The following is a 27,659-nucleotide window of genomic DNA, read 5'->3' on the forward strand; positions in this document are numbered from 1 at the left end:
AATCAAAACCTTGTGGGGAATACATCAGGGGCCAGTGCTTTGAATAGCAGCAGGAGGTGAAAGGGAAGCTATTACCGCATTGAGGGGCCTCCAGGTCCTTCCCAACTGTCACTGAACAAAGATGATGAATGAAGAAGCAAGGTGAGGCTTCAGGACACTCATTAATGGTGGGGATAGAAAGAGGCACTTCCCTTTAAAGCTGCCTGTCACTTTCCAGCTGCTGGAGACCACGCCCCGCCTCCACCCCCAGCTTCATCTGCCTGGCCCTCCCCCAAGAAAGGGGGCTAGAGTTGCCCCCAAAGGGAGAATGACTTATTTTAGTTGTTTGCTTGGTGAGCTCTGCCAGGCTCTGTTGGGCCCCTGATCTGGCCTCTGTCGTGGCTGGGAGTTCGCTCAGGTCAGGGTCCTTCATTCAAGTGCCCAGCACAGGGCTTGGCATGTAGTGGGGACTCAGGAGACACTGAGATAACATCAGTCATTCATTCCTTTGGCATTTGCTGGTATATATCTACTGAGGACCAGGGTTTGTGCTGGGCCTTGAGGATACACACAGATGAGTGAGGGACAGAGACATTCTTTGCCCCTTGGATCTCCTTCCCTCCCTGGCGCGTTTGTTGCCCACTGTCCCTCTGTGGGACCCTAACTCAGGCAGAGGCAATGAGCACTTGGCTCCTGGCCATCAGGGCTTGGGAGTGGGGTTCTTCTGGGGGTCTTTCCTGGCTGGGGTTCCCTCCCCCTGTGCTTGCCCTCCAGCCCCTGGTGTTTCTGCACTATGCTCCTTGCAGGTGCTCTGCTTTCTGAGATATTTGAGCAAGTGCAAATCTTTCCAAAAGGTGGGCTACCAGCCGGGGGTAGGTGCAGTATCCCAACCCTCCGTCAAGAGGATGTAAGAAAAAATGGCGTCCTTCTGTGTTTACCAGCTCTGATGCACTGAGGCTAATGTCCCCACCTCAGACACGCCCTTTTCGACTACCAGGCTCCCCAGAGTCCAGTTCCCGCTACATTCTGAAGTTTTCATAGTCCATCTCTGTCCTCCACCCCCATGGCCACTACCCCGGCTCAGGTATCATCATCTCATTCTTGCAATGGCCTCCCACCCAGCCTCCCTGCCTCCAGTCTTCCCTCATCCTCAGCCCAACTTTGCTCAGCCAGATTCTGCGGTGGTGAGGCCATCAGTGGGGTTGGCCCCAGCAGACAAGATGCTGTATGTCCATCGCAGCTGGAGCAGGAGGGGCTGGGGATGAACCCTGCATGCCATGGGTGGGCGTGGCTTATATGCTTCCGCCTCAGACCGTGAGCCGGTCCAGCCGCAGTAGTGGTGGAGCTTGGGGACCTGGGAAAGGGCACACACCTGAGCATCCAGGTGTCGCCAACCTTCTGAGGGCTTGGCAGGTCTGAGGCTGCCCTGGAGGGTGGGGCTGGCTCTGCTGACTCTGGAGAGGAGGCTGCTTGGGGAGGGCACACATACCTTGCTGCATCAAGGACCCCATTCCAAACCAGAAGCTGTTCAGCAGAGTGAAGTTATTTTCTACCACCTCGGAGCCAGGGTTGCAGGGGTGAGCATCATACCACTCATAAGGGCTGAACCTGCAGCAGAAAGAGGCGGGCAATGAGGCGAGGCTACGGGGAGACGGGAGGGAAGGAGTGTTGAAGCCACACAAGCCGGCGGTTTAGCAATCAGTGATATGCCGACAACTTTAGCATCAATTCCCTCATTGTTCTCCTGGGAAGGCAGGGAATGGGAAACCAGGGCCATTTTGCTTCTCTTTCTTTATTGTTAGTGCCCTTTTCTGGTGATAAAAGTAATTCAGCAGTATCTCTTAAAATTAAAAGTGCACATGCCCTTCAACCTAGCAATTCTGCAACTCATTATCCATCCTAGAAAAAACACTCCCTCAGGAGCACAAAGAGAAATGTGCGAGGGTGTTTATCAAAGCATTGTTTGTAATAGCGAAAAACTGGAAACAACCTAAACGTCCTTCAATAGAGGAATGATTAAATAAACTACACCACAATCATACTTTGAAATATCATGCAGCTGTTAGAAGAGATGTACCAACAGGGAAAGATCTTCAACACATATTGTTTGGTTTTTACAAAAAAGTGATAAAAATAAGAACAATATGATCACATTTATATAAATAGATTCCTGAAGACATAGTTGCATACCTATTTATGTACATTTGTATATAAATGCATATAGAGTCTGGAAGGATCCATATCTAAAAAAAAATCACTGTTTACCTCAGGGGGGGTTGTTAGAATGGCAGAAGAAATTTCATGGAAGCCTGTTGCTTTGTATGTATTACATGAATTTTTGAAAAATGGGAACAGGCTTTTGAATTACTTGTATACTTTAAAAAACCTTAAAATGGAAAAATAGTAAAATACACTCTTCATAAAATAGTCAAACAGTACACAATACAATGAGAAAGCGAAAGTACACCATGATCCCACCCCCTGGGAAAAACAATGTGTTATATATTATTTTCAGATTTTTCTCTCTGAATATGCAAATACATGCATGACAGGAAAAAATGTTATTGAAAACTCCCCACTGCCTTCTAAGGAAGAGCAGTCCTGACAACTGGAGGGATCTTTGTTTACTGTGTGAATTCCAGTTGAGCAAATGTAAGCTGGAGGAAGCTGGAACACTCTGGAGAGATTGAGAGCAAGTCCCCACCAGGCTGGAGTGGCTGCAGTGACTGGGGTGACTGGAGTGGCTGGTGTGGGGTCAGATGCTGAGATGAGGGACCCGGAAGGAGAGACATGTCTGATGGAATTTTGTTTTGTTTTTTAAAGTGTGATGAGCTTTAAGTGTGATGTTGTGACTTTCCATCCCCCTTCTAAAAGCTTTAGTAAATTAAACATTGATCACCAATGCTCACATGAGAAGAATTTTGTTTTCACAAAGCAGGAAGATCCTCCAGATAGGAAATTGCAAAGTGAGGCTTCAAGCCAAGATGGGGATTTTCAAAGTGAATGACCATGAACTGGTTAGAGGCTCTAAAAATCCACAAGGAAGAGACAGAGGATGAAGAGAGTAGAGAGTAGAGAGACTGTTGTGAGAAGGGTTTTAGAGAAAGCCTTTGGAGAGCTGTGTGTTCAGGGGCCCCTGCATTGAAGTCTAGGGAGAGCAGCTTCCACAGGGCGGCTGCGGGAGCTCGGGGGTGGCTCTGGAAGGAGCAGATGTGGTGGACACCACCTGGGAAGTCTGGAGGGCAGGGGTCGGGCTGATGCGTGCTTCTTAGGTGAGGCAGGAGGGTGAGTCCTTGCTGCCCGGCACTGGCCTGCAGGCCCAGACATGGCCAGGGCTAAGGACGTTTCCCTGGACCAGATGGGCCTATGGAGAAGAGAGATCCAGCCCAGATCCACCTTGACTCCTATCCGAGAAGGGCGATGGGACTCCAACAGGGAGAAGCCATGGGGCAGGGGCTGCTAGAGGACCAGGAGCTGAGCGGGGGAGTGGGCCGACCAAGGAGGCACTGCCAAAGGGGGCCTACATGGGGGCGAGGGGAGAAGTCTGATCTGTGAATGAGGGTAGAAATATTGAGGACTATACCGGACTCAGCCTTCTAACTTTTGAATTGAAACAGTGTGTTTGTGCTTTAGAGAGAGACCTACGGTTTCTGAGCTCTGGAAGCAAGCCAAAAGTGACAGGTCCTGGCAGAGTTTTCACTGGGGCAAAGAAATTCACCTCTGAACGCACAGGAAGGTGGGTGAGAGACAAAGTAAAGATGATTTCTGATGAGCTCTCGTGAGCCCTGCTTTTTTAATGTACACACACGTATACAAAGTATATATATATGTGATAATCTTTTAACACAAAAAAAAATCATATCATATATCATAATACTGTCTTAGATCTTGGCTTTTCACTTAATAAGTCACCAGCCTCTTTCCAGATCAGTCCTTCCTGATCCCCTTTATTCTCTATAACTAATTAGTAGGTGTTTCTTTTAATACATTTTTTAAATTGAAGTATAGTTAATTTACAATGTTGTGTTAGTTTCAGGTGTATAGCATAGTGATTCAATTCCATATATATTCTTTTTCAGATTCTTTTCTATTATAAGTTATGACAAGCTACTGAGTACAGTTCCCTGTACTCTGCAGTAGGTCCTTGTTGTTTACCTATTTTATATACAGTCGTGTGTATGTGTTAACCCAAAACTCCTAATTTATCTCTCCCCCCCACCTCCCCACCATCCCCTTTGGTAACCCTAAATTTGTTTTCTATGTCTGTGAGTCTATTTATGTTTTGTAAATAAGGTCATTTGTATCATTTTTTTAGTCAGTAGGTGTTTTTAACCATTCCTCTTTGATGGCACGTAGGCTGGCCCTATTTTCCACTGTGGTACACTCTGCTGAAACAAACATCCTTGGTCACACATCCGTGGGTACCTAGGCCAAAGGGCAGCCTTGTCTAGGGCTTTGCTGAGAAGGCTTTCTAGATTTGGGGGAACTGTAAAGTGGGGCTCAGTGGTGACTTTCAACAGGATAAATTCCCAGAGGTGGAATTGCTTACCATGATAAAAATAACAGGTCTCGAATGGGCCTCTTGGTTAGCAAGTACTGTTATAGACCTGGGTCCTCACTACCCCTCGAGAGGCCGACGACGCAGCAGGCGCCCACTCTACAGGTGGGGAGGTGGCTTGGAGCAGTCTAGGTGACTGCAATCTTGCGGTCAGTGGGTGGAAAGGCCCAGATTCGAACTCCAAGGCCACAGGAGGGAAGAGGAGTGGGATGGGCGCTGGAAGGTGCCACCAAAGTGAATGATGGATCTCGGATTTATGGCTTGTGGCTACAACGGGTTCTCTCAGTCTTGCAAGTAAGTTGGAGCTGGTAGAGGCTGACCTGGAGATACTCTGTGTCCCCTCAGGGGAGAAGGCTAAACTCTGGCCCCTGGGTAGAAGGGTAGACAGAGCACTGACTGGCCGGGACCATCTCTTCCCTGGGACTCTCATCTGTGCTGGATTTGGCCGGAATGTGACTCCTTGGGGCTGGACTGGCGGCTCGCCCTCGGCCCTGCCTCTGGGTTCAGGCACTTAGGATTATCTCCTCGTCATGAGTGCCAACTGTCCTTCTCTCTGTGGTGAGAACCATCCTCCCTCCCTTCCTTTTTTCTCACTGAGCAGTAAGCAGAATATCTTGGTGGCAGAGAAAGACCTTGGTCAATGCCTGGACCCCTGATGCTAGACAGGCACAAGCCAGGCCGGTTTTTAGGATGGACAGCCCTGTGCCCTGCTGGAGCTGTCCGGAGGGGGCCTGGACACATGCCCACCCTTCGCAGACCCCATCTCTTGGGCAGCTGTGTCCAGCTCTCCGGCAGCCAGCATGGAGTGGTCCAAAGGACACAGGCCACATGGAGGGGAGGGGACAGAGGGCCACATCCACACTACAGATGTGCTGTGCTCGACCTCAACAGCATTGTAAAAAATCAAATTAGTGGCTACTTATAAAAGCCATGAGGCTTCACATGAAAATCTGAACCTCTCTCTAAAATCATGAACCCCGCAGCACTGGTCGGTATTCCTGTTTAGCACAGTCTGCTGGAGCTGAGTGGTAGTCACCCTTTTCTCCACGTGTGTGCTCAGGTTTGCCTCAGTCCCCACTACTCCCTGCCGCCTACCACCCAGCCTGCTTCACTCCCTCATGCTTCCTGTGTGTGCCACCCCTCATTTAAAGTCGGGCAAGTCTTGGTTTGAAGCCTAACACTGCGAGGAAAGGCTTTCTGACTTTGGGCAAAGACTTAACCCCTGTGAGCCTCAGTTTCTGCTTTTGTAGAGTGGAGATAATTGTACCGACCTCACAGGACTGCTGTAAGGATTTGACAGGATGGGTGTGAATTGTGTTGTCAGAGTGTTGCACTGTGTGACAATTGTCCTACAATGCTGTTCATGGCTCTGTGGCCAAAACCCTTGTCCCTCTCCTCTCTCTCCGGCATCCTGTGTCATTCCAGCAGCTCCAGAAATCCCATCTCTTCCAGAAAGTCTTCCCAGCCTAACCTTGGGAGGGGGGCTCCTACCTGCCTGGCCAGGAGGTAGGGGGTGGGAAGGAGGTTTGGCTGCCAGCAGCTGATGAAAGGCCAGGAATTAGAGGGGGATGGGAGGCACAGCAAATGAGCAAAGCTGATGCTGGAAAAGCTCCAGCTGTTTTCAAGGGGGTGGGGAGCCAAGAGGCCGACTGGAGCTGCTAAAATTACGGTGAGAGCTCTGGAGAATGGCTCCTGGCTTTCAAAGGCTTGTTAGACCATTAGAGACAAGAGGCATAATGAAGGTCTCTCTGTGGCAGGCTGGGCTGCCGGCTGGGCGAGCAGGCAGGCAGCACCAGGCCTGCCGGCAGCAAAGAGCTTCGGAGGCAGGACAATTTCCTCTCTCACATCCTTCCCTTTGGTCTGTCTCTGTGTGGGAGGAGGGAATGAAAAGAAGCAGGGTTGGGGGAAGGCTTTCAAAGAAGACTCAGGAGAGAAAAAGGCCGAAACAGCAAGTCCTTGGATCTCAAACTGCTTCTCCGGAGAAGTCTCGCTTCACACCTTGTTAGAATTTAGAGAAAAAAGAACCAGGGCAGGGGCAGGGGCTGGGGCTGGAGCCTGGAGGCAGGAGGCAGAGGGCCCAGGGCCCAGGAGCCACCAACTTGGGGTGGGAACAGAACATGGATGTCCAGGTGGCCAGAGATGTGGGTTGCAGATAAAAACACTTGGTGACCTGAGTTCACTTGCCGGATGTGTCCCTTATGGCTAGGATGGCCCTGGCGAGTACTGAGCCTTTCTGAGTCCAGATGTCTCCCCTTCATGGGAGGCTGTGAGAATTAAATAAGATAATTGGCTGTAAAGGACAGAGCATGGGGCTTGGCACACAGACAGCGCTCAGTAAACACTGAGCTAAACCTGTTTCCTAGTGTCCTCTCCCTACCACCCACCAGTAAGGACGTGCTGTGTCTACTTCATGTGAACAACTAAACATGCAAGCGTATCGCTAGTACATGTTAGAGGCAGGTATGTGCGTGTGCCAAGTTTCTGCACGTGTGCATGCGTGTGAGTTTATGTGGCATTGTTCCCCCTGCTGCTGTGGACCGGATGGACACAGTCTGTTTGCCAAGTTTCAAGCTACCTGCTGGGCCGCCCAATGCGCCTGGGTCTGCTGTACCGGGTGCCTGGCCCAGGTGGTGCAGCCTCGGGCAGTGACTTAACCTCTCCTGCTCATAGGACCTGGGATGCAACTGCTGCCTCTCAGAGTCATGGAATGATCCCTGAGGGATATGAAAGGAGCTGAGCCTCACGGAGGGAGGTAGGAGCAGGTACGGCAGTGGCCTGAACCTGGGCCTTCTGTGCCAATTGCTGAGGATGGGGGGGACCTGCCAGGCTCCCTGAGCCTCTAACCCTGGGCCAGACCTCTGGTCAAGGCGTTGCCCTTACCTGGCGATGACAAAGAGGACACAGCTGACACCCAGGTAGGCGAGGAGCACGTACATCCAGATGTCTGGGGACAGGGGGTTGAGGAAGGAGAAGACACTGGGGTTGGTGCCATTGGGCTTGCGGTAGAGGATGCTCACACCGAGGGTCATGAAGGGCTTGGAGAAGTCGATGGCCTTCTCGCGCACGTGGGTGATGGTCAGGGGGGCCACAGCCAGATCTGCCTTCTGCAATGAGAGACAGACAGACTATGAGCAAAGCCTAAGACTAGCAGGGGACAGAACACCCCTTCTGGAAGGGAGGAGAGACGAGGGAGTGAAGTGGACTCTGTTGCCTGAGCCCTGGATCACTTCACCGCTCTTTAGTGTCAATATTTACTAACCCTCCTTCTGGGCCAGGCCATGCCCAGGGTGCTGGGAGACAGTAATGAATTAGACCTCACCCCTGTCCTCCAGGAGCTCACGGCCTTGAGGAAGAGGACAGTGGTATCACCATGCAGAGAATGGAAACCCTATTGCAGCTGTAACCCATGTGGTCCATTCTCAAAATGGTGCCTTTCAAATATAGTTCAGCAATCTTCAAACATTTAAAAATAGCTGGTGTTCTTTCTTTGTGACTATCAAAGGTCGTGAAGAGGACACAGAATCCACAGCAACCCTTATTTATATCTGTTTTCCTCTCCTATCTACTTCTTGCATGCTTCACCCCATTTTGGATACTCTATATATCCTCAAAGCCCCAAAAACCAGTTGGGCAAAAATAATACTCCCTTTGGAGGGAAAGGGAGGGGAAGAAACTAAACAGGCAAATTCAGAGCCCTCTTTAATAGGAGAGGAGAGGGAAGAGAACAGAGCAGAGGAGGAAGGGAAGGGATCGGGGAAGGCTAGGGATGTCCATAAGCTGATCAATCTTAGCCCATCACAATTTTAACAAGGGGAATAATTAAAGGTCTGTATCTCTGGTGTGAGCTTTTTCTGACTAAAAATCTACAATCTCTCATTCCCATCTTTGCAGGCTTTCCTCACTGCTCTCCTCTGGCACAAGGCCCCACTAAACTGCTTCCTGTTTACCACATTCCCTTCTTGACCTCCATGTTTTGCACACACTGTGCCCTGTTGAGAATGTCTCTTCCTGTTGTCTACTCTCACCGCCTTCCATATTCTTTTGCATATGCTATGTCTTCCAAGAAGCCCTCCCTGATATCCTCCAATTCTAAACTCCCAAGAAGCTTGCGCTGTCCCATGGTAAGGTCCTAACCTGCTCAGTTGAAATGGCAGTACTTGCAGCCATGTGTCTTTTTGTCATATCTGCCTATTTACCTGTGAGTTGCTAAGCGCAGCTGGGACTGTGGGTGATTCACTGCTTTGTTTCTCTACTCCCAAGCCCCAGCTCAGCCTTTGCAATATTTGTTAACTAATAATGTGTTCCTCTGAGAGGCTGTGCCTTGGGCTCCTGTGGATATTTACATACCAGAATGTGAAACAAGTTATCACTTCCCTTCCTCCGGTGGGGCAGGACAGAAAGGGAGGCTGAGTCCTAAAGACCAGCACTAAAGACCCTTTTGCTAAGGGCGGCAGCTGCCTCTGAGAACCCCCTTCCAAACAATAGTCTCTAGGCAATCATCCACTGTCTTGGTCCAGCTTAATTAATTAATTGAGTATTTAAACAATTAATTGTTTTGTGAGCTTCACTAGGCACTAGGGATACGCAGCTGAGCCAAACAGACATGGTTTCTGCCCTCCTGGGGCTTATAGTCTAGTAGGGCAGACAGACGTTAATCAAATTATTTTCTAAGTGGTAGCTGTTAACAGGTCTCTGACTTCACTAATCCTAGAACAGGAACCAGCAACCAAGTTGAAATGAAACTTCAAGACGGTGAGGACTGGTATGGGTAGAACCCCAGCTCCTAAATGACTCTGCAGGTGCTCCAGGCTGTGGGGCACTGGCACTGGCTGGGGGGCACTGCTCCAGGCTGGGGGGGCACTGGCACATAACCCTGATGTTACTCACCCCAATGTTTCTCCTTCTAATGTCAGCCCCCAAGGCTGATTATTGACACTAGGAGCCCAAGGATTCGGTGAATCTTAGAACGTGGGGAAGTCAGGGAGGAGGGGGCCTATTACAAGGGATGCTTCATACTGGGACTTTCCTTTTGTAAGCTTCCGAATGTGTGAGTTGGAACTTGCCTAGCTTTGAAGGCAGAGGAAGAAACAGGCAGCTGCTGCCACCCTAGCTCCCTGGAGCCCTCTCATTTCAGGGTGTGCACAAAGGAAAGCAACAAAAGGAGAGAGAACTGTCAGGGAAGGTGCAGAGGGACTAATGTGTATTTGCTCAAGACCTACTGTGCACCGGTTGGGGGTACACGGGTGAGCAAGAGACACAGTTCTGCTCTCATGGAGCTTCTGGTGAAGGGAGCCCCTGTTGGAGGCTGTGGATAGGACTCCAGTTGGAGTGGGAGCTGGGGTGGGACATTCTGGAAGGTCCCTTTCAGTCCTGAAGTTCTAGGATCCTCTATAATGTTGGCATGACATCATTCTAGAACTTGGCCTCCCCTAGCCCTGCCCCTTCAAAGCACATCGCTTTGGGAGGCTCTGTTCTGACTCCAGAGTCATCATCACTGTTCAGAATGCATTTGGAACTGGTCTCTGGGAATGGCTTCTGGGGCTTGGAGTGGATTCTTGGGAAGAACCTCAAAGTCAATGGTGGCAAATCTTGCTTCGGCTTTTGATGGCAGGTTGGATGACAGTGTTAGTAACTGAGGGGTCAGTGTGTTTGCAGCCAAAGCTTTTCCCACCAGGAGTGTTCCAGGAGCAGCGAGGAAGCCAACCACAGGGCCAGAGGCCTTCTTTCTTCCCCCAGATGGTTTCAGAACCTTCAGAATCTCCCCACCAGCCTTTCTGTTCTCAGGTTCTAATGGTGTTGGAAGGCACCTGTGCCTACAGCAGCAAGACAACTGGTCAACCTGTCCTTCTTCACAGGAAGTTTTGATGTGTGTTCTCCCTTGGGCTTCAGGAAGGCTGGAGTTCTCCACTTTGGTTTTGGTTTAGGCAGGAAATACTACATTTCACCGTTGATTACGATTTCCCTGAAAAAGGCATTATTTTGTCCAACTTCCCTTGAAAGTGCTGAACAGATATCAAGCCTTTGCTGTTTCAGTTCATTACTCAGAATGAAAGGCCCAATCTTGGCAGGCTCTTCCCACTTGTGCAAGTTTTCTTTGAGGATGATTCATAAAATCATAGGCTGTCAGAGCTGGACAAGAGACCTTTAGCAACATCTATTCCAACCCGTATTATTTATGGAGGGAAACTGAAGCTCACAGAAGGTCCAAGGTCTTTGCTCTCATATTTACAGTAATCATGTCCTTGAACAAACCAAACCTCTGACTTGTGCAACACATTCATTGGTCTGATGAATGATTTGTTAGCCCCTTCTCCCTCACTGAAGACCTTTCCATACCTTTTAAAAAAAAAACAAACCTCTGGACCAGGTAGGACAGCTCTTCCAGGACGCTACTTCATCCCTATAAGCAGCTTTCCACTTACCAAGAATCTGTCAGGACCCGCCTGGCTCCAGCTGTCCTACTCTCCTCCGTGCTTGCATGAGGTCAATTGGCACCATTTGCTTTACCACGTCTCCACAACCAGAAGTGAAGGCAAGAATGACTTAACTAGCTACAGCTCCACATTTCTGCCCTTAGTATCCAGGCACTTTGGCTGCTGGTCAGATGCTAGCCTCATACCCCAGAGTGAAACCTGGCAAGCCTCAGCTTGCTACCTGTGTCGGATGGCCCAGTTGGCACCTGCCTACTTGGATTCCCAAGTATGGTCTCCACCAGATTCCCCATCTATGTGCTCTGCCTCTTGGTTGGGGATCTCCCAGGGCATCTGCTTGCTGACTGTGACCTGCTATAGTTAAAATAGTAAGAACTACCATCTTTCATAGATGCTTCTTATACGCCAAGCATTGCTAAGTGTACGACCTATATTACCTTATGCGACCCTCCCAGTAGCCCCATGAGGCACTAAACATGATCACCACGTTCCAGGTGAGGGTACTATGGTTCATCAGGCTAGGAGGTTTGGTCAAGCTGGTGAGTGGCCAGTGGCGTTCGTGGTACAGTGATGAGTGTAGCCACCTTCCAAGCTGGTGAGTGGCTGAGCCAGTACTTGGACCCAGTTCACTGTGACCTCAAACCCCGATGTTTTACTACTCTACCATACCGGCCATGTGCAGTGTGGGATGCACTGGGCACCCCCTCCCCAAATATGTTCAAGTCCTAACCCTGGGTACCTGTGAACGTGACCTTATTTGGAAATAGGCTCCCCCGCTCACCGCCACCTAAAACAGTATTTTATTATTGCCACTGGGACTAAACAACCTTGGAGAAATTCCTGGGTAGCATAACTGGGGCTGTGCCTAGGGAGGACACACTTTCTCTGTCTTCAGTGGGCGTGTCCACTTCCGCATAGATCTGTTTCTCCCTGACTCCCACTGAGTGCCCCTAAATCCATCAGTGTGCAAATACCCTCTCCTGAGTGTGCAGCCTTGGGGAAGGCTCCTGGCATGAACCTGTTTTTCATTCAGACTCTCTGCGTCACTGTAGTTCCCTCATATGTCCCCTAGCAACACTCCCCAAGTGGTTTAAAATCCCCCTAATACTACTGCATACCTATCAGAAGAGCCAAAAGAAAACAATATTGATAATACCAAGTGGCGATAAGGATGCAAAGCAGCTGGGTGCCTCATAGGTTGTGGGTGGATATGTAAAATTGTGCAGCCACTCACGTTACTGGTTATTATAAGAGCATAGAACACAGGAAGAGCTAGATGAAGAAGATACATAGGCTAAGTTATGCGGGAAAGGGTGCGGAGCTTCCATGCTTTCTCTCTTTCTCTGGGCGTGCCACTCTCCCCACATCTCCATGTGTCCACCAACCCAGAAGCTCTGGAAATTAGGTCTTTGTGGAAGTCATTAAGTTAAGATGAAGTCATACTGAATTAGGGTGAGCTCCAAATCCAATGACTAGTGTCCTTATAAGAAGAAGAGAGGACACACGGATACACACAGAGAAGGCCACGTGATGGGAGGCGGAGACTGAAGTGATGCCGGTTCGAGCCAAGGATGCCAAGGATTCCCAGCCACACTAGAAGCTAGGAAGAGAGGCCTGGAACAGATGCTCCCTCCAAAGGGACCAACTCTGTGGACACCTTGACTTCTGATTTCTGGCTTCCAGAACTGAGAGAGAATAAATTTCTGTGTTTTTAAGCCCCCTAGTTTGTGGTCATTTGTTGTGGCAGCCCTAGGACACTCACACACGTGCCACCTAGGACACTGGGCAGGATGCATGCAGCTCCCTGCACCTCCCACTGCCAGCCGTGCCCCTGCACCTGTCCTATTCTGATAGGCAGGCTTTATGGTTGGGCCCACCCTGCCCTGCCTGAGCCCATGCTGCATTCCCAGAGACCTGAACTTGACTCTGGCTTCTGACCATGACTGCCTGGGTCTCCCCAGCATACACTTCACATCACCTGGTTAGGCTTGGGAACCCTATGGCTGCAAGAACATGCTGATTCGCGCCTACTTCCCTCCAGGTCCTTGTACTTCTACTGCCAAAGCCACCCAAGAAAACTAGTCTCACTCTTGCCACATAGGCAGGACTTGTCCCCAGGGCTCTGTCTGCTGCCCTGGGGATGGGGCCACCTCTGCGGTCCATCTGTTTCCTCCACCCCAAGCCTGCCCCTCTCCATCTGGGACTCTGTCCTGCCCCCCAGGTGAGCTCCCAGCATGCCTTGCTTTGAAGTGCCCTGTTCTAGGCTGGGAGAGCGGACTTGGGCAGAGCCTTTCCTGGCCTTGTAAACAGGGGTTGGGTCCAATGCATATAGGCCAGAACCAAGGTCTGTTCCCTGGCTGGGAGGAAGGTGGGACACAGTGAGGTAATGGTGGTGTCTTAGAGGCCAGATCTTCCCGTAACATCTGCCAGCTTACCTGGAGGCTGGGAGACCAGAGTGCACAGTCTCAAGGCCATGGCTGATGTTGGGCAACATCTTTCCAAGTCTATGTCCTCCTTCATCTGTCCCTCATGTACCATTTTCTGTTACCCGCCAGGGAGCCAGAAATGACTCAGACCCCTTGCTTGGATTTCTCTGAACGCTGATGGCCAGGAGGACAGGGAAGGCATTTCCAGAGCTATTCCCACCTCTCACAAGTCTCTAGGACCTTCCTCCAGGGGTTCCGGGGATGGATTAGCGGCAACTCCCCACTGGTTTCTGATGCGCAGGGCCTCTCAGCTCAGGCGCCCGTCTGCCAGCCAGGCAAGCTCTTTCGCCTGGCCACACTCCTCTTGCGGAATAGTTACATCTATTCATACATTCATAGATTACTGCCTGCCTGTTTCCTCCACTAGAACGTAAGATCCTGAGGCTCAGGGAAGGGATCCTGACCATTTAGTTCACACTGTATCCACAGTGCCTAGCATGGGGCTTCACTGAACAAATTGAATGAACAAGTGAATCACTTAATCAGTGGGAGCATTGGCTGGATCCACCCTCTGAGGTTTAGAAGCGGTCACCCAGCGAGCCCTCCTTCAGGGCCTGGTGCACTGCAATTCTTTTGGGAGGGGTACCCTGAGTCACAGGTGGTGTCCACCGATGTCCCACCAGCCGGCCAGCGCCACAATTAACAATCAGCACTGTAGCCACCGATAACCTCGGAACAGCCCGTAGGTATCTAAAGACATGGGACAGGTGCTAGAAAATTCCTAAGTGCTGACCGAGGGATCGTGTACTCGTGCTTCACACATAGGCTTCCTGAGCTGATGGCTGCCCAGCAGTGAGACATGAAGCCCGTGCCTTTCCCAGGCCTGGGAGAACGGCCGGCTCCTGGTCCCCACAGGGCTGTCTTTCCGGACGGCTCAGCTGGCGCTGCCCGCTTCATGGTACGCTATGGGGGATGCATCACACCTCCATTCGCCTCGCTGTAAGATCCCCCCTTCCCCACTCCCTGCCTGTCTACAAGGCCGGCGTCCACCCAGGGTCTGCCCCGGCACGGTCCTACCAGCCCTGCAGGACCCCCGACGAGGGCGGAGACTTCAGCAACCTCGGCGACCCCACCCAGGTCGGTACCCCCATCTAAGCCCTGGATATCTCTTCCTCATTCTTCAAGTCTCAGCTCCAGAGTCACCTCTGCAGGGAAGCCTGAGTCATTTCCCTGTTTTACACTCCCAAAGTCCCCTGTACATATTCCTCTCGCAGCACCGATCAAAACTTTAATGAAATTTAACTTGGTTGATTCATTGCTTGTTCCTAGAGGGGCAGGAACCACGTTGACCTTGGTTGCTGCTATATCTCCAGTCACCGCCCTGGGTCTGGCCCGTCATTTGTGCTTGGCTCACCCCTCTCATGCACCAGGTCAGACCCTCTGGCCATGACCAACCTCATGCAGGCACAAGCTGCCAGCATCTCACCTCCTGCCCACCTGGACACCTCTTGACCCCTTCTTTCCTGTCTCTCCTGCCACGCTTACCCCATAACTTCCTGTGGACGCTGCTGCAGGGCCCTGATTGGCTCCCATGCCTTCCCTGCCAAACCCAGAAATGCATGAAAGTCAGGTGCCGGTGGATAAACCTGTTCCCCCGTTTCCCCTCACCCCGAGAGGTGGTCCTGAGACACACTTTGTCAGGCTTTTCTGGGGTGCAGACTTGGATTAGTAGCACTCAGTGGTGACCAGCTCAATGCCGCGTCCTCGTGTTGGCTTTCCCTCCCCTCTGCTCCACTTCCGTGCCCCGACTCTCCTCGGCATCACACCCCCTAACCCGCTCAGTAGTAGCGTCTGAGCCTCCTCAGCCTCCGCCCTCCAGAAGCCCAGGCTGAGATAGGGTCCCATAAAGCTTCGTGGAAAGAATGAAGGAATGATCCTCAGCGGGAGGGCCAGCTTGTTCCCGTTGCTTCCTCCACCCTTGGTTTCCCTCCAATAAGCCCCTCACCCCTGCAGCTCTGTTGCTGCCTTGCTCCTTGTCCTTTCTTGCACTGGTTATCTGGACCCTGACCTCCTCCCAGGCTCTTTCCAGGTCTTTCCCAGGTTAGTCTCTGCTTGCTGGGTCCCGGCAGCTGACAGCCCTGCAGTGAATCTCAAGGTAGCCCAAGTCCTTCCTGCATCCCTCACCTGCTTACTTGGTCGTCTTCAGGTAGATCCTAAGCTTCCCCAGAGCTCCTCAGTCATTGCTCTGGGCAACCTGGCTGCCCTGACAAGTGGCTACCTTTTCAGTCCATCTGCTTCCCTGCCCTCACCTGCCCTGTCCCATCCAGGCTTCTGACCTGCCCCAGGTGAGCTCCCAGAATGCCTTGCTTCAAAGTGCACTGGCCAGCCTGAAGGAGGTGGCTTGGCAGAGCCTTTCCTGGCCACCCAAACAGGGATTTGGGGCCCCTCCTAAGACCAACGCATGCTGGCCAGAACTAAGATCTGGTTCTTGGTTGGAAGGCAGGGGACACAGTGCGTGATGGGGTCAGTCACAGCCTTGACACCAGACACTCTGCTCGCACACCTTGGGTGGGAAGCCCAGTAGTCATGACCCCACAGCCGTGTCTCTGGGGATGGTGTGCAAGTCCACGTGCTCATTCATACATCCTTCATTCATCAGCGCCTGCTCTGCGTGCCCAGCCCCACGCCAGGTGCGGGCAGCGCCAGCGCGGTCCAAAGGCACTGTCTGTCTGGAAGAAGAGTCAGGAGGGGAAGTGGGTCCTTGGAGCTGTGCCACCTTCTCTGCTCTGCTCTCAGTGTTACACGGCGACAGAGGGGGACACCTGGGCAGTGCTACTTCTTTCACAGGGGCAGGGAAGACACGCCAGGGCTACCCATGACCACTCCTTGTCTCAGCCATCTTGGTCCAGACGCCTCCATGAGACAGGGAAACCACCTTACGTGCTCTAGTGAGATGTAACAATTTCGAGATAAAAGAACGAATGGCTTAAGTGAGAGGGCGGCATGGACATATACACACTACCAAATGTAAAATAGATAGCTAGTGGGAAGCAGCCGCATAGCACAGGGAGATCAGCTCAGTGCTCTGTGACCACCTAGAGGGGTGGGATAAGGAGGGTAGGAGGGAGACGCAAGAGGGAGGAGATATGGGGATATATGTATACATATAGCTGATTCACTTTGTTATAGGGCAGAAACTAACACACCATTGTAAAGCAGTTATACGCCAAAAAAGATGTTAAAAACAAATTAAAAAAAAAAAAAAGAATGAATGGCTTCCTGTGGCCTGGAGGGCATTCACGCATCCCCTGGAGGCCAGGCCCCTGCTGCCTCTCCTCCCCGTCTCTGTTCAAAGGCCTGGGAGAGCAGCCAGGACAGGACTCCTCGGCCTCCGAAAAGAAAGCTTGCAAGAGGCCAGGCCAGGGGTGTTCAAGGAGCCCGTGTGGGGCCTGACCCTGTACCCCCAGGAGATCACACTCGTGCCAACTCGTGGATGCTGTTCCATCCTCGTCTCCCTCCGCCTCCCCACCTGCTGCTTGAGACCCTGTGTCCATGCCTTCCCAGCAGCCTCTCCTCCTTTGGCCTCCATCACCCATGCTCCCTGGCCCTCCTCCCTCCTCTCTGGCCTTGCGGGCTCGGGCATCTTGTTGAGGCCTCCTTTTCATCCCCTCCTCACACTTCCATGCCATTCAGGGTCCCACCCCAGGTCCTCCTCTCTTCTCTCCCCAGCAATCCCCGCCTCTGTTTCTGTCTGTGTCCCAAGGTTCCCCCAAGGCTGTGTTTGTGACTCCAAACCTCCACCTCCAGCCCTGCCACCTCCTCTGAGTGCCCAGCCATACGGCAGCCAGCTCCTGAGACCCCAATCCCAACATGATGTCTGAACCTCTACCAAACCCTGTGGGGATGACCTCACCACCGCCCCAGCCATCCAAGCTAGAATTTCACAACTCGTCCTTGATTCCTCCCTCCCTTCGCCTTGCCTCCTTCATGCCGCCAATCACCAACCTCATCAATTCTACCTTCATGTCTCCATCCTATGTCACCTACTTTCCTCCTTTCTGACTACAACCCTCGGAGGCCACCATGCTCTCCTCCACCCAGGTCCCAATGTTGGCCTCCAGACCGGCTCCAGTTTAGCCCAGCAGCACAAGTCCCAATTTGATGTCACCCCCTTGCTCTACATCTTTCAGCTGTGCCTTGTAGCTCACAGGATTAAAACCAAATTCCTCACTTTAGCACCCAAGGCTTTTCAGGTCTTGTCTCTTGCCCCCTTCTCCAGCAGCAGCGTGCCCTCTTGGCTTCAGGCTTTCCATACTTAGGGCTCTGTCTCCATAATCTCTAGCAGGATCCCAGGCACGTGGTACCAGAACAGAAGCTCTTGATGGTGGGTGTCAGGAAAGGCCCCCAGTGTAGAAAGGGGGTGATGCCTTGGGTGTGCCTCAATCCCCCGTGAGTCTGATCAATATGAGCCAGTTCCCTGAGGCTCCGATTTGGATTCAGAGGGGCAAGGACTAGATCCCAGGTCACTGTGGCCCACCTGGGTGACCACGGCCGAGGGGCCAACTCTCCTACTGCCATCACGGCCACCCATGTACATACTGTAGACGGGAGGAAATGGTGAGGAGCAGGATAGCTCCCGTGTGCTGAGCATTTTGTGCTGTAGCTCATTAAATCTTCCCAAGAACCCTAGGCAGAAGGCTTTTAAAATTATTCCCATTTCCTAGAGGTGGAAATAGAGGCCAGAGAGGATGAATAGCTTTCCAAATTATTCCCATTTCCTAGAGGTGGAAATAGAGGCCAGAGAGGATGAATAGCTTTCCAAATTATTCCCATTTCCTAGAGGTGGAAATAGAGGCCAGAGAGGATGAATAGCTTTCCAAATTATTCCCATTTCCTAGAGGTGGAAATAGAGGCCAGAGAGGATGAATAGCTTTCCAAATTATTCCCATTTCCTAGAGGTGGAAATAGAGGCCAGAGAGGATGAATAGCTTTCCCACTGTCAGCTAAAATGTGCTAGACCCTGAATTTGAAGCCATCTCTATTGAATTCCAAAGTCATTAAAATACATGGGAGTAATTTAAGGCATGGACAAGAGTAGGAGACTTTCGGGGAAGGGAGAGTGAGAGAGAGCAGGCAGTAAAGATGGAGAGAGTGACGATCTGGGAGAGAGATGGGGTGATGGATGGAGAAATCACTGCTCTGTCCAATCACCCTTTTTGCTCCCATCGTTGGAGGCAACTTTGGGGAAGGCAAGTATGTGAGCAGGAGAGGGACACACCCTCCAGGTACCCTATCTTCCCCCATAACCCTGGCTCCTTGGAAGGCCTGTGGCATGGGACAGAGAAGAGCAGAGTGTCAGGGAAGGACTTAAGTCCTGTTGGTCAGAGGCTCCATCCAGGGCCTCCAAATGGGCCTCGGGGAGCAGATTCTTGCAAAGGTGGGCATTCATCATTTTTACATCTACGTTCAGATCCCTAATAAGGAAGTAATAATATTGCCAAGCTTTTACCACGCTTTCTATGAGCTAGTGAGAAGACTAATTATCTGACGACACTAATAAATGGTTATGATGTTATTAAAAATGGCACCAAGCTAGGATTAATAGGCTCATCAATTGTAGGGAATCGGGTTTAACAAGGTACCCGCACGTGCCGTCAGGGCCCACGGTCTTGACGGATACTGGGTTGCATGGAGGTCATGGATGAGACGCCCTCTTTTCTCCAGCTGAGGGTCAGCTTAGGAAGGTCTGGCTGCTGCTGGGTTTTCTAATCCACCCCCTTGCAAATGGCTCTGCAGAGCTCTCGGGCTCCTGGGGATGCTGTGGGTGACAAGACTGGCATCAGCCTTGTTCACTTCTGCATGTGGCCTCCACGGTCCATGGGATCCCCTCTTCCTCCCCAGCCCAGCTCACCTCTGCAAGCGACAGGCTCAGAACCTACCCGCGGAGCCCCATGCTCCAGAGCCCCACTCATGAAGCTTGGAGGGAGGGGGGAGCTGATAAATGGAGATGCCTGTGGGGCTTGCTGACTAATTTCCATAATAATTACAGTTATTACCAATAACGTGACAACACCACTCCCTCCCATTTAGACTGAATTCCGCGCCATCTAGGAGCTGTTTCCCCACCAGTTGTCGCCTCTGACAACAAGCGGGAAGAACACGGGGCAGGTGTCATTATTCTCACTGTTGAGTTAGGAAATGAGCTCAGGGAGAAAAAGGGACTTTCTGAAGGCCCCTCCCCAGCCTCAAAGGAATAGATGTAATGATAAAAGTAAAAACAATAGAAGCAAGTACTGACGCGGTGCTAACTATGTAGTACACATATGTGAACTTAGTCCTCACAACAGCCTGTGGGGGAGGGGGCTATTATTATCATTCCCATTTTACAGCTGAGGAAACTGAGGCACAGAGAGGTTAAGAAACTTGTCCAGGAGCACACAGCTAGTAAGTGGGAGAGTGGGAATCAAACCCAGCCCAAGTTCATGCTCTTTACCATTAGCCTCCGCCGCCAGCCTTCCTTGGGAGACCCACTTTCTAGGGCCGAGGAAATGACTTCACCAGTGAGGCTCTGCTTGAGCCTTCTTGCTCTGAGCTCCAGCCTCCTTCCCTTCCCAGCTCCCCTCTGACAGGCGCAGGAGGGCTAACACAAGAAGGCCCTGATGCTGCCTGACTGCACTTGGAGAGGCGAAGTGATAATAATCCTTTTGGCTGAGGCTTTTCAGGTTGCAAAGACTTACTATATGAACCTTCCCTGCCCTGGGTCCTGGGGTCAGATGGCTTTCTGCAGAGGTCAGAGCCCAAGGCTTCAGAAGCGGAGAGCCTCCAAAGATTCTTTGAGTCCCAGCTCCACTGCTTACTAGCTGGGAGCCTTCACCTCTCTCTGCCTCAGCTTCCTTGTCTGTTAAATGGGTGGTAATAACAGTACCTACCTCACTGGGTTGTTGTAAGGATAAATGAGAGAAGGAATATGAGGGGTCTGGTGGTACAGATCCATTGCATTCATTAACAGGTATTTGATAGAAAATGCTTCTGGAAAGTTGAAGGCCCTGAGCTGGAAGGCAGGCAATGTTTAGTCTGTGCTGGGTGAGCCTGTACCAATGGCTCCTTTGTCTCCATCTCTCCTTCCCCCAGGGCCGCTGTCTGCCAGGATGCCCCACCCTGACGTGCACAGAGGACTTAGCCAAGCCTCCTGGGAGGTCCTTGGTCCCTTGTGCTCCCACATCACTTACGTGGTCAATGAGCTCCTTGATCATGCCATTCCACTGGCCCTTGTCGTCCTGTGCCCCATATTTCCCGTCTTCCACCAGCCGGATCTCGTAGGAGAAGCCCAGGATGTGGGCCAGTTCCTTGAGCAGGTCGATGCAGTAGCCCTCGAACCGGTCATTCCCGAACAGGGTCCTGTCGGACTTCCGGAACATGACAAAGGGCTCCTCCTGCGGGGACAGATGGGAGAGGGGCAGACAAAGGCTGAGTGGGTGGGGCGGGTCCAGCTGGGGCCAGAGAGCTTGGGCCAGGTCCTCTGCAAGGGTGTTCTAAGCCATCTTTAGGGGGGGCTCAGAAGAATGGCCTGCTAAGTCAGAAGAGGGAAAGCGTACTTCCTGAGAGCCAACTTTGTGCCTCGCAGATGGCCACCTACTGACGTGCACACAGCACTTAGTAGGTCCTTACTGATTTGACCATCCAACGATCACAGAGCTAGAAACTAGTGGAACTGGGATTTGAACTCAAGACTGTGATTCTGAATCCCACACTCTTTCTGCTGCACCATCAACACAGGCCAGTGGTCCCCAAAGTGTGGTCCCCAGACCAGCAGCAACACCCGGGAACTTGTCAGAAATGTACATTCTCGGGCCCCACCCAGACATACTGAACCAGAAACTCTGGGCGGGGGGGGGGGGGGGCCTGGCAATGTGTGCTGTAAGAAGCCCTCCAGGGGATTCTGATGTCTGCTCCAGCGTGAGCACACTGCTGCAGAAGGCCCTTCATCGTTTCTTCCCTGACTGCTCCCCAGCTCCTGTCTAACAGATGAGATCCCCCTGCTCCCTGACACCTTTCTCTCTTTCCAAGGATCTAGTCCCCAGCGTTAGGATCTGCCAGTGAGTGATTCCTGGGAACTATGATAGTTTGCATTTGTATGTGGACGTGCCAGGCGCCAGCAAATCAGCAGACGAGATGGTGCCTGTGGGGGTCCAGTGCAGAGCCCAGCAGAGCAGGAGGGCTCAGTGGACAGGATGTGACTCAAGTCAGTGTGGTCCCAGAGCAGGAGCTCTTAACCACCTCACTGTGCCAGAGGCCCTGAGTCACATGGTGCCTCTCCCTAGTGGGCAGGGGGCCTCAGAAGGTGGCTTGTGGGTCCAGAGCATAGGTGACAGCTGTCTCACATCAGGTTCCCTCCCTCCCAGGTGACAGGGAGCCAGTGAAGGGCTTTGAAAAGGGCATGACTGTCTGATTTCTCATTTAGAAATAAACCCCTGGCAACCCTGTGAAGAATAACTGGGAGTAGAGGCAGGAAAACCTTGGAAAGAAGCTACTGACCTCATCCAGTATGAGATACACAGAGTAAGGAACGGAGGAAGATGGGTTGAATTCTCAGCAAATTCATCATTTACTGAGTTCCTACTGTGCACCAGGCATTGATTTAAACTCTTTTTCACACAGTGAAAAAGGCTCATAAGCTTTCAAGATAGGTGACATTACTGTATGCTAACACATATATATGGAATCTAAAAAAAAAACAAAACTGGTTATGAAGAACCTAGGGGCAGGACAGGAATAAAGATGCAGACGTAGAGAATGGACTTGAGGACACGGGGAGGGGGAAGGGTAAGCTGGGACGAAGTGAGAGAGTGGCATGGACATATATACACTACCAAATGTAAAATAGATAGCTAGTGGGAAGCAGCCGCATAGCACAGGGAGATCAGCTCGGTGCTTTGTGACCACCTAAAGGGGTGGGATATGGAGGGTGGGAGGGAGCCATGGGGATATACGTAAATGTATAGCTGATTCACTATGTTATAAAGCAGAAACTAACACATCATTGTAAAGCAATTATACTCCAATAAAGATGTTAAAAAAAAAAGGTGACATTATACCCATTTGATAGATGAGAGAACTGAGGCTCAGAGAAGGTCAGTGAGTTGCCCAAGGTCACACAAAAGTTGAGTTACAGTCTGATGGAGTTCAGGTCCAGTCCTTCCTGCCTGTAGCTCCTTGGCCTCTTTCTGGGCCTTAACCTTCCCCCAAGCCACCTCGGCACCCCCTCGTGACGCCTCAAGCCTTCAGCTGATGGGTGACAACCATTAGCTGACAGAATCCGCCTGTGGGGGGAAGCTCGTGTCCACATGCCCATAAGGAGAGCTCACACCTCATCTGGCGGCGCATCATCATTCTCTCAAGTGCTGGGGCCATTCCTTTGACACTGTGGGCCCCTGAGCAGTGAAGGGCCCTCACCAGGGGTCCTCAGGCACAGAAACCCACCGGCAGCCTCTTGCCAGGCTCCTGCTGCGGAGGGCAGGCTAGATTCTCTGGCCCTGGTTCCCCGGCAATGCTACCTCTCAAAATCCCATCCCATGACGGATTCATTCCAGGTTTTCAACAGTCCTTTGGGATGCTGCAGAGAAAGGGCAAGGGAGTGTCTGAATCCCCAAGGGGTTCTGAGAAAACCACCTCTCAGTCTAATTGGGTGAAAAGCTGGGTCTTTGGCTAGACTCCATGCTAAATCTCAGTGCCTCCCATCCCCGACTCCAACCAAGAAGCTCACAAGTTTGGAGAAAAGAGTTGAGGAGGTGCCGGGGAAGGGGCTGAGACTACATGGAGGGAAGGGAACTTAGGCTATTGTGGACCCTGCCTTCGTGCAAATTAATCTCTGGGATGGTGCTGCCCTGAACCATGGCAAAGGGCCTGGTGAGAGGGTCTGGGTGAGGTTTCAAACCCATCTTAACTGTTAGGTCAGATGCTCTTGTGCAGTGAACGAGCTGTACCACAGCACCTGGTAGCCCTGATGTTAGCTCAAGGAAAGAATTAAAGAGAAGGTACGGGCTTCCCTGGTGGCGCAGTGGTTGAGAATCTGCCTGCTAATGCAGGGGACACGGGTTCGAGCCCTGGTCTGGGAAGATCCCACATGCCGCGGAGCAACTAGGCCCGTGAGCCACAACTACTGAGCCTGCGCGTCTGGAGCCTGTGCTCCGCAAGAAGAGAGGCCACAATAGTGAGAGGCCCGTGCACCGCGATGAAGAGTGGCCCCCACTTGCTGCAACTAGAGAAAGCTCTCACACAGAAACGAAGACCCAACACAGCCAAAAATAAATAAATAAAAAACCCCCAAAAAACACAGTTCGAGTACTTTAAAAAAAAAAAAAAAAAAAAAGACAGAAGGTACCTTCTTTGCCAGGGGAATCACCAACCACATATAGATTCCTAAGCAAAATCGACCTCCTTCTGTAAAATGAGGATAATAATAGAATCTACCTTATAGGATTGTTGTTAGGATATGATGGGTCAATCTGTGAAAAGCACTTAGTGCCTGGCAAATGTAAACTGCAATATTATTATTATTATATTATTAATATCATTATCATCTTTCTGTGCACGGGGTGGCCTGTTATTGCAGTGACCTCTCTAGCCTAGAGACCATGCCCAATGTCACCAAAGGTTAAAAATCATAGCTAGCAGCGGAAAGCTATTTCAGGAAAGGTCCCTGAGATAGCTCACTTCCTGACCCTCTCTCCGAGACCCTCCCAGGCCCTATCCTCTAAAATTAGCACTTCATTTGTGAAGCCACCCCAGCCCCAGAATCTATACATCTTCATATAAATATGCTGCCTTTGGAGCAGCTGTAAAATGCCATTAATTTCAGGAAGTGCTTTGCGGATGGCATACATATTTAACAGCCAAAGCCCAGAGCATTAAAATGGTGCTCGCCTTAGTAATGTGTCTCTAGACCTGCAACATTTCCTAAGGGGTAATTCTGAACTCCGCCAACTACTTATTCATGGACTATTTCACAATTTATTACTGGAAATGTCCAGACAGCCAATTCACAAGCTCTCTCGGCTGCTAATCGATTGCTCAGTGAAGGTGCCCTCAATTTCATAACTTCGCGCTCTCCTATTGCTCTGGGAGAACAGCCATAGGAATGGGGGTAATATTTCTCTGCAACAAGTCGCAGGAAACAAGGGTCCAGAAAAATAACCTTTTCCTACTTTTCATTGCTAGGGCTCTTAGTCTTGTTTCTTAGTCTAGTTTCACCAGCATGAGAGCCGAGTGACAGGACCTGTGGAGTTGGAAGAGGGTGTCTTAGGGGGGTGGGGAAAGCCAAGGATTAGCTACCTAAGAGCTCTGTTCCCAAGCCCCTTCTGGCTTAGGCCATCTCAACACACACCTGCACACGCATGCGCTGTGTATGCACACAATGCCACTGGCACGAATACACCGCATTCTCGGATGTTCTGACCTGCTCAGACACAGAAGCCAAGGACCCTGGCCCCCAGGCCTCGGTTTCTGCCAGTTAGAACCAGGACAGAGCATTAGGAGTCTGGTCCTCCCAGCAGGTGCAGCCTAGAGTGGTTCCTGGCCTGGGATGGGTCTCCCAGACCACATCCTGGTCTCCCCAGCTTCCCCTTTCTTGTGCCAGGTGTGCAGGTCCGGCTTGCCTGGCAGTTGCGCCTAAATGGGTTACAATGCGCACATGGCACAAACACACCCAACGGTGCACGTCCAGACACCTGTGTGTAGCCAATCCCACACCTGCATAGGTACCCACACGCGTGCCGACACCGCTGCTCACTTCAGCAGACCCAAGAACCCTGAACCTTCCAAAGCAGGGCCCCCCAGGAGTGAGTTGAGTGTTTTTTCTTGGTGTGTGAGCAGAGCTTTGGGCAGATGAATTTTTCATGAGCTCATGGAAGAGCAGAAGCTGGGGCCTGGCGGGGAGAGGGTGGGGAGGGCAGGTTTCCAGCCTCTTGCTGCTGCTGCTGCTTCAGCCTCTGAGGGGTCAGAGAGGGCGAGGTCCGGGCTCTGTCCATCTGTCTGTCCAGGGTAATGCGACCTTAGCACCTAACCCCGGGATTCAGGATGGAGGAGGAGAGAGGGGGCTTTGGGGGCAGCCCCCATATCTCCCTGTGTTCTCTACCACATCGAGATTCCAGAGACCAGAAGAGGAGGAGATACTCCCTCATCAGGGTCTCAGGTCCAGCCCTGTTCTCCAGGGCAAAGCTGGTTGGGCTTCCCTGGTGGCGCAGTGGTTGAGAGTCTGCCTGCCAGTGCAGGGGACACGGGTTCGAGCCCTGGTCTGGGAAGATCCCACATGCCGCGGAGCAACTAGGCCCGTGAGCCACAATTACTGAGCCTGTGCGTCTGGAGCCTGTGCTCCGCAACAAGAGAGGCCGCGATAGTGAGAGGCCCGCGCACCGCGATGAAGAGTGGCCCCCGCTTGCCACAACTAGAGAAAGCCCTCGCACAGAAACGAAGACCCAACACAGCCATAAATAAATAAATAAATAAATAATTAAAAAAACAAAAACAAAAACAAAGCTGGTGGATGTTCTTGCACCCAGGCTTGGTACCTGCCTGTCACTCAAAGCACTGTTGCCCTGACAACACAATTCCAGAGAGGCAGGGGCCAGTGCTCTCCGTGGGAGGTGCTGGCTCTGCTTTCAGGCTGCCAAGCTTGGGGTTGGGTTTTCAGCCAGAGCGTCTGGGCTGGGCCGGGCTGGACACTCCCCACAACTGGTGCTGCTGTCCCCAAAAGCCCAAGCTGAGAGCACTGTACCCCGACCAACCCCGCCCAGGGCTCTGGGACATGCAGACCACGCTGAGACTTTCAGGAGACTCCGAGGACATTTTCAGCTGGACACAGAGAGTTTCTTGGAGACCAGTGTAAAGGCTGTGTGTCACATCCTCTGTCCCCGCTCTGCCTCCGGAAAAGACTGGGCTTCTCTCAGGGAAGAAGTAGACCCGACCTTCCATGATCTCTGGACAGTGGGGCTGGAGAAAGCTGGATCATGGGTCACTCCCAGACCATGCGAGTATCTGACCCTGCATAATGGGGTTAGGATGGTGGGACATCTGCTTCAAGTGGGTCAGCAGCCATGTCAGAGGTCAAGGCAAAGGAGTCCAGAAGTAGGGGATTGTCACAATGTCAGGGCCAAGGGCTCAGACCTTGAGGTGGTGGTTGGGACGTGGAGCTTTATGTATCAGCAGGAGATTAGAGCTATGAGGGGCTCAGGAGGTCACAAACCCTAGTGCTTGCAGGGACCAGTCAGGAAGCACCTGTATAAGAAGCAGCCAAGAGTAAGCAGTATGGAATGGTGGGGTCTGTGGTGAGCCAGGGAATGCCCACCAGGCCTTAAAGACATTCAAATCCAAGCTCAGCGTTTATAATGCACCCTGACAGAGATAAGCTCTGTGACCATGGTCAGGGGTCAATCTTCAGTGAAGTTCAGGGCCCTGGTTGTGGATGGAAGCAGAGGTTTTCTCTAGCACTCTCATTCTGCTTATTTAAAACCCGAGCTTACTGGGGACGGGATTTATAATCAATAATAACAACAGCAGCCATTACTTAGACAGCACACACTCTGTGCCATTTATTTTTATTAATCATTCATCCTCCCGACTCCATGAAGTAAGGACAATTACTATCACCTCTCTTTCGCAGATGGGGAACAGAGACACCAAACGACTAAGCAGTTTTCCAGGGTCGTACAGCTAGTGAACAGTAAAGCCAGGACTCAGACCCAAAGGTTTGAGTCTCTTAACCATCACAGTCTGGCCCCTGTGTCCTGGTCACACTTGCATGTGTCGCCAAGAGCTGCTGGGCTCATGTTTGCCCGGATGAAGGGCAGGGGGACCGATAGAGCTGCATCCAGGCTGCCAGCCAAGGGGGCTTCTCTCCTTCCTTGGGGTGCTGAGAGCCAGATGGACGATGTGGGCGGGACCCTCAGTGAGCAACTGAGTGCAGCAGGTCGGGACCTTTGCAAGAAGCTTCCAGTATTGCCCAAGAAACTGTGAGAAGAGCACAGGATATCTGTGGGATTCTACCTCTGCAGGTGTAGATAAATCCCCTGCGGCTTTGCAGAAGGGTCTTATGCCCTTGAAACCAGGCTGCTGTCACTTTAATAAAATTTAACCCTGTGGTCACTGAAGGTGTGTGTATTTTGCATCCTTTTGGTATATTATCTTTAGCTCCCCTCTTACCGTTAGAGTATTGTTTTGTGGCTGAATCAACTCAGCTCATTTAATCGTCTCTCCTAATCTCTCTGAGCA

At 51.5% G+C, this 27,659-nt stretch overlaps 1 protein-coding gene across 1 annotated transcript in view; it reads right to left on the bottom strand.

Annotated features, from left to right (window-relative positions):
- Positions 1-27,659, bottom strand: part of GRIK3 (glutamate ionotropic receptor kainate type subunit 3) — a 233,838-nt gene that overhangs the window by 21,547 nt on the left and 184,632 nt on the right. Inside the window, exons 10-12 of the mRNA XM_007182541.3 lie at positions 20,624-20,827; positions 7,418-7,641; positions 1,469-1,587 (exon numbers count right to left, since the gene is read on the bottom strand). Coding sequence (XP_007182603.2) covers positions 1,469-1,587; positions 7,418-7,641; positions 20,624-20,827 — 547 coding nt within the window. The remainder of the gene's footprint in view (positions 1-1,468; positions 1,588-7,417; positions 7,642-20,623; positions 20,828-27,659) is intronic.

This window comes from Balaenoptera acutorostrata, chromosome 1, assembly GCF_949987535.1.
Source record: "Balaenoptera acutorostrata chromosome 1, mBalAcu1.1, whole genome shotgun sequence".
Classification (NCBI taxonomy): Eukaryota; Metazoa; Chordata; class Mammalia; order Artiodactyla; family Balaenopteridae; genus Balaenoptera; species Balaenoptera acutorostrata.